Source organism: Penaeus vannamei, chromosome 29 (assembly GCF_042767895.1).
Source record: "Penaeus vannamei isolate JL-2024 chromosome 29, ASM4276789v1, whole genome shotgun sequence".
NCBI classification, from domain to species: Eukaryota; Metazoa; Arthropoda; class Malacostraca; order Decapoda; family Penaeidae; genus Penaeus; species Penaeus vannamei.
The window spans coordinates 23,275,802-23,283,301 of NC_091577.1; the positions used below are offsets into that span (position 1 = coordinate 23,275,802).

The 7,500-nt window shown below is 34.9% G+C and overlaps 1 protein-coding gene across 3 annotated transcripts in view; it reads right to left on the reverse strand.

Moving 5' to 3' along the window:
• Hmt-1 (ABC transporter ATP-binding protein/permease Hmt-1) overlaps positions 1-7,500 on the reverse strand; it is a 22,482-nt gene that overhangs the window by 13,729 nt on the left and 1,253 nt on the right. For all 3 annotated transcript variants that reach the window (XM_027358665.2, XM_070142506.1, XM_070142505.1), the window contains exons 2-4: positions 5,091-5,390; positions 4,628-4,853; positions 4,234-4,384 (exon numbers count right to left, since the gene is read on the reverse strand). In XM_027358665.2, coding sequence (XP_027214466.1) covers positions 4,234-4,384; positions 4,628-4,853; positions 5,091-5,361 — 648 coding nt within the window. In that variant the 5' untranslated portion in view covers positions 5,362-5,390. The remainder of the gene's footprint in view (positions 1-4,233; positions 4,385-4,627; positions 4,854-5,090; positions 5,391-7,500) is intronic.

Here is a 7,500-nt window from a genome sequence, read left to right on the forward strand (position 1 = left end):
CTCATCTCTAAATTCTAATGTTAAGTTGCAATTTTCATGAATGAGCAAATATAAACTATGGCAAACACTCAGTAAACTAGACTAATTGTTGCAGTACCATCTTTTCTCTCCTAAACCAGACTATTTAAAGATATGCACGCCAATGGTGTTCTTAGACCAAATGCCTGAAAAAGTATGTTAAATGTTTTTCGTTTAAACTTTTATCTATAAGATAAAGAGTCGATATGTTCATGCTTAATGCCCTCTACCTCATAATAAATGCATGTCCAAGTAATTGGCCTGAGGACTCTCTCGGACAGCATACACTCATTTTTAAACAACTGTAGTGCATCCATTCTTGTGAATGAAAATAACTCACCTAGGCCTCACCAAGTCTCTTTTTCATTCTAATTAGCTAACACTTACCCCAATGGGACCAGGAAAATGATGTTCACTGTAGTAGTATTTTGTGAAACATATCTACACATAGATATCTCCATTAGTGCTCATCCATTACAGAGACAATTAGTAGTATATGTGCCCTCACCTGATTTTCACCTTCACTGAGTTTTCTATCTTTTTTTTTCTAATGCTATTAGTTTGATGCCAGTGCGAGTGGCATATACATACATGCCATGCTGACTTTGAGTTTTGTTTATTAATTGCCTTTACACGCAGATGACTAAGTCACCAATGAGCCAATTATGAGTACTACCTATCTCATCTATTTACTATTTTCCTTGATTTTTGGAAATATTTTCTGGTATCTGATATTACTGTTAGTAATGTCAATAACATCATAATCGTAATGTCTATAATAATAAAAACAGCACTGATAGTAATAGTATTAGAAAATAAAGGCAGGTCAAGTCACAAGGGCTACAAATCTACTCCTTTCTGGCTAAGCACTTGCAGAGCCATTTCACATAATAATACTACAGTGAACACATTTTCCTGGTGAAGTGGGGTTAACAATGTCTTACTATAAGACATATCTTTATTGTAAATTCAGTGTTATGTTGATTTACATATAATCCTCTCACATTACTGTGTGAGCAAACCCATGTATGTAACATTTAGGTATTAAGTCCCTTCATGTTCAAGTTGTTTCACTGGTTTGACCTGCTAAAGAGACTGGCCAGTCTAAAAAAATATGGGTTCTACTCACACCTACATGAACCAAATATTAGCCTGACATAGTCAAGTTGGTCAGTTGATCTTTCCAGCCCTTGTTCAGGTAGCCTCAAAGGCCCATATACTCAGATTTACCAGTTTTGATCAGGGAAGCAAACAGTGGTCTGAGCGTATATGAGACCCATCAAGCACAGGAAAGAGAAGTCTTTGGCAAAGCATCCCCAAGTCATCCTTTAAACTATACAAATAATTAACCCCTAGCCAATGGGTGGCATGTACGTATATGCCAAGGCTGATGAGGACCGAAACACAGATGGCATTGTATCATGCCCGTTCCCCGTGCCACTTGCTCGTCGGATGGAGTTTGTTTTTCTCTGATAGTAGTGGCTTCATTTATATGGTTAAGATTTTAGGCAATGACACCTATAATGAAGGTAAACCTTCAAAATTATAATATTTTTATAAATTATAACAAAATAAAAGCTTTTAGGTGCTAAATGTCGCTCACAAACTACCAATCGAGCCGGGTGCAAACAGGGGAAACTGCCGATGCATGCCAACAATCCTGTTCTTACTTCCACTTGCCAAACATTTTTACCCGTCGGCACTGGGTTTAATGGCATGGCTGCCTGTCATCAGAAATATATGACAGAAATGTATGAATATATAAATAAAATGAAACAAATCAAAATGTAAAATAAATATCTTCTTGAAGGCTATATACACTTTAAATCTTTTTCTGGTTTGAACACAAATGATAAAGAAGAAACAAACAAGGGAGAAAGAATACTTTTTAGGGTGTAGACTATATTCGTCATTATAACTGGTGGATTATTCTGATTACATAGTTTTTGAAGCTATTAATACTTTAATGTATGTCAGTAGAATTTTATTTAAAATACTCTGTACCACTTGCTTGCCACTATCCCACAAAAGCTAACTAGGTTTTGAAATAATTCTTAAATTATCACTGAATCATTATCTTATATAAAAGTCTTATGCTTAACTGGCAAGAATATAAAACATGTCTGTATTAAAATATAGATTAAAAACTGCTTATGCATACAAGACAGATATATGGACGGGCTGTCTCTTCTAATACTTTATGTATATCCCCATACTTTTGAGAAAACATCTAATACTGTAATGATAATCCCCATGACTTTGTTGTAACACTAATCTACAGCTGTTCATGTTTCTTACAAGTATTGTCAATTCCTTCAACATAAACACTAACTTAAATACTCTCAATATGAGATTAATCAATCTTTTTTTAAGTATGTCCAGTGCAATGCTACCACTCCAGTAAATATCTGCTCTCCTTCCAGCTATGTAACTCTTAGAGCACTTTGTAAGCTTTATTCTGAAAAAGCTAAAAAATCAACTTTGGGTGTTTGGAAAGTTGCACTAGCACAAATAGCCCTGACTAGCAATGCATAGAAAAGCATGCAATGAAGTGAAATGGGATGAAAAAAAAAAAGATGAAAAACTCAAAACCATCTACCTCAAAATGGTTGTTAGTAACATTTGCTGAAGAAGTGAATCCCCTTTTCAGGACTGTCATTACCAGACAAAGGGAGAACCACAAAAAAATGAAAATAAAAGAAGGAAACTGAAGAGAAGATAAAACTGCTTGAAAATGTTTATTCCTTCTGCCAGTAAAAGCATTTCAGAAATTCAAAACATTTATTTTCAGATTACATAAGCTGCTGGGACAAGCACAGGAAATATAAAAAATTAGATTGCTTTACTTATCAGCAGGAAAAAAGGCATTGCAGCTTTGACATAATAGTAAAAGAAAGAAAAAAATCATGATGAAAATCTTGCTTTTTCATTTTAAAAATTGGAATTTATCAATCTTCAAAGTCTAAAATATATATAGACTCTATTTTACATAAAATCAAACTTAAAATATTTGAGCAATTGCTACAGTAAAGAAGGAGAATTAAAACCTAATTAGCAGAATATCTAAAATACAAAAATATAATAGAACATAATACACAAAAAAAAGAGAAAAAAAAGGAAAAGGAAAAGAAAAGAAAAAATAATAAATTTCTGTATATACACATTTCAAAATGAATTTAGTCCTTTAATTCTAAAATAATAGCGAAAATATATAAAAATAAAAGGGTTACACAAGAAATCTGGAAAAAAAATCTGGCCTTCTAAGATAGTCATCTAACACAAAAACACACAAATCAAAATGAGTATTTTAAAATGGAAGAGTAATGCTTGATACATAAATGTTCATTTTTGTGAAGTATAAATACTAAGGCAGGAATACTTCCAAATCATAAGGTTTTCACTTTGCCTTACATTTTATGACTTACATCCATATCTTGTAAAAGCATCTAGCTGAAACCACGCCACTCAGAGAAAATTTGAACAAATGACTAATATATTGTGATCATCTTGGAGATGCTCTCTCATTTAAAAAAATCCTTAATATATAAGATATATATTTATAAGTTTCAATGAGATAAATATAATTTTTCATGCTTGCAGTTTGCTCTTCAAAGCAATATTTGAAGGAGGCTAAAGTGAACAAAAAATAGACTTCGGACAAAGACAATCAAGGTTTATACCAATGACTATGTCTGTGCATGTACTTAGTTATATGTATGTATGTATGTATGTATATATATATATATATATATATATATATATATATATATATATATATATATATATATATATATATATATATATATATATATATATCTAAACACATACATCTACAGCAGCATTGTATTTTTTTCAGTTTCTTCAAATTAGAAAACTAAACTAAACATGCAAAGGTAAGAGGACTCATTAAGAAACAGGATATAAGAAACATGCACACAAATACCTTTGCTAGTTAGTCCCCAAATAACAACAGGCCAAAAGGAGATTAGCAGAAAAGCATAGTATTTTTTCCTTTTCCTGTTTTAAGTAATCTTGAAACACATACCACCTTCACTTCACATTCTCATCAGCTGATGACAAAGTATCACCAGTCTTGGAACACTCGTTTAAAAGACACATGTAAAATATCTGAACTAACTACTACATTGGGAAGTAATTGGACTAGAGCAAACCTAATCGAAAGTCCAATCAATGTCTTAGCTCATCGTCACTTACATCCTGCTCCTCTTGGTTATTAATTGTTCCTCCAAAGTTAACATAGTCGCGAAGGGTAGAGATTCCTGGTGCTTTCAGACCCAAAATGAAGAGCAGGCAGCCACCCACATATCGGAGAATGAAGAGGACAAATTCCAACTTGTCTGTTATCCTGTTGAGCATAATCACTATGTTATCTAAAAGGATTCCTAAAGTAAAAGTAGTACAGTTTAAGGTGGGGGTGTCCATGTGGGTGTAAAATACTACATATATAGCCTATCTAAATAGTGAAATAATAAATTCTCAGTGCATTATTTTGGATGAGATCTCTCTTAACTTATGGTAACATTAAAATGTAATTTTCAAGTCCTTAAAAAAACAGAAAAAAAGAAAAAAAAGAAAAACAAATACTTACGTGGTCAGGTCAAACCACCAATCTTCATTGCGTAAATTGAGGAAAGCGAGATTCTCACTGACGAAAACAAGAGTCCAGAAAATGAGAAGCACAACTCCATGTCCTCTTGTGGGCACAGTGGGAAGGAGATAGTTGCGCTCCAGGAATATTATTCTTAGTGATAATGGCCAGCACACCAAGTTGCACACGTGGTATACAATCATATACCCGTAGAGTGTGCGGTCACCTGATGAAAGCAAGTTCAATATGAATAACTTTATCTAGAGAATCTGTTCTAACTGTATATTTTCTTTAAATGGCTGCAGATATTTCAACCTAGATGTGAAGTTAAGTAGCACCAAAAAGAGTTCTTGCAGTAAAAAGAAAGAACGAAAATAAAATAACAACTACATATCATACATATCAAAAACAAAATTTACACACTCATGTGATCCCTCCTCAAAGGTACAAAATGAAGACTTACCAATAATTGTGGCTTGTAGAATAAGCCTTGCCGTAGCTATGAAAACCATGAGAATTGTTAATGCGACTTGGATCCCAAAGAGCACAGACTTTGGCCGCAGGTACTGATCTGTCATGGTGGCATACTTGCGGTACATGAGCCATTGGCCTCCCCCAAAGATGGTGATGAATAAGGCATAGACTGCAGAAGTGACAGTATCCAGGAAGCAGTGAGATATGCCATGGTTAACCCATATATGGTCGAAAGTAATGTTGGGCGGGCAGTACATCATCTTTGCTGTGTCTTGCCACCTGTCTTGTGCTGTGTCAACATACAAAAAATAATTATAAGTACATGGCTATAATTACATGTGTGTGTGTACTTATGTGTATCATGATATATGCACAGATTTGAATGTATCAACATGAACAAATCATATTAGGAAACCTTGAAGAAAAACATTTCTCTCAGAAAATGCATTTACTATCATAGAAATAAAAGGAATATCTGCTATTACTCTAAATTTCAAGATGGTCATTAATCATTAAATGAGAAGGAAAGTCCTCAACTACATTTCATACATAAAAACATGAATATCAACCCTAAGCATTTACATTTAAAAGTTAGAAAATTTTGGCAAAATGCCAATAAACCTCATATATTCTGCCAAGACAAAATAGTAATTCTTTGCAGTACAGACACACACACACGAGACTGAGTCCGCAACTCCACACCACATAATTATTCAACAATCTCTATTACAATGACTGGGGTTGGGTTTACAGTGGGGTCATTGGGTAAAGATTGTCTTTGCCTCAGTATGCACCGCAAGATACAGCTGAAATTCTGGAGCACTGATTGGATTTAGACTTTGAATGGTACTTTCTGTGATCTTTTTCCTTTCTTTGTGGCATTATTGTTCATGTCTACTAATAATTTCTTGCACATCGAATATCATCTCAAATTCGCCCTAGTTTAGTGTGTCCCTATCAACTTGTAGACTTTCAATGCAATTTACTGTCAAAAAAGGGAAATGCTTAAGCTCTACCTAGTTGCACAGGTCTTCTAAACAATCACCCAAAATACTGACAGTCTACAGCACACACAAATCATAAATCTGGAAAAAGAATCAGGTTAATCTGTATGGTATGGATGCTAAGGTAGGGCAAACTGAAGATATACATGAAGAGGACTAAAAGTTGTAATTGTCTATACAAGAAATAATTTGCAGATGAGAAAAGTAATGTCATAAATAAAAGAAAAAGACTGGGGAAAGCACTGCTCACAATTTAAATCCACTTGGTCTCAACTTTACCTTGCCATGTATATGAAATGAAGACAATGCTTCCGAGGGGGTGTTGAGAATAGAGACCCCCATCAACCCTCCCCTCAGGCAGTGCCCAATAGGCACCCCCAGTTACTGCATCTTACATTGTTGAATAAATTTTGTGACATGGAATTGAGGTCTTACAGTGTTTTAAGCAGGGGTTTGCTTGGTCTAGAATTCTTACTCCAAGGGCAAGAACTGCACTGTTAGCTGCTTAAAGCAACTGCTAGAGCCGGAGCAGTGTTTCTCTTCCGCACAAACAAGTTGCTGGACTATGAATTTGAAAGGTAAGTGTGCGTTATATTTTTGTCATTTAGCGGTGACTATAAGGCCCCTGCAGCTTAAACTAATGATCAATCCCACTATTTCTTCCGTTCTATAAGATGGCAGTGTCCATTTATCTCTATCTACACGTGTCGGTGTCTGTAACCTCTACCATACTCTGTATTTCATTGAATAGTAGGTATGTTCTTGATTTTGAGAGATGAGTTTAAAAGAGATAAATTGTTTGTCTTATAATGATTTATGATTTATAAGATAAAAGCTTTTTAAATGTCAGAATCTCCATTATCTCCTTTTATTTTCAGCTAACTTCACTTTCTTTAATTATAATGTTATGGAAATTACACAAAGAGAAACATAAAAAAAATAATTTCTCAGATAAAATATTAAAAGGAAGGTAATTTTCTATATTACCTTCGCCTCTTCGATATCAACGATTTTGGTATCGTTGGATTCCTCTCACTGTCCACATTGCAAATACATAGTTTTTATTGCGCGGAAACCCCCCGTTAGCAACAAACTTGGCCCCGGTAACAGGGGAGGGCATGAAAGGTTCCAGGGAAAATGCGGGGTTAAATAACATTAATAATATAACCCACAGTGAAAATAACCATGGTCATTTACATGACTTTCCATTGCAGGGGGCTGTGCCACCTGCAACCCCCCCCTGGGGGGGCTGCCGTCCCCCAACCCCCGCCGAGGAAACAAACCTCCGCCACGTATTCCCGGCAGGCTAGAGCGTTACACAGTTATCGGTGATCTTGGAGCGGCAGACGTATTACATTTACCTCGTAACATTCCCACTGAATCAGCATACTAACC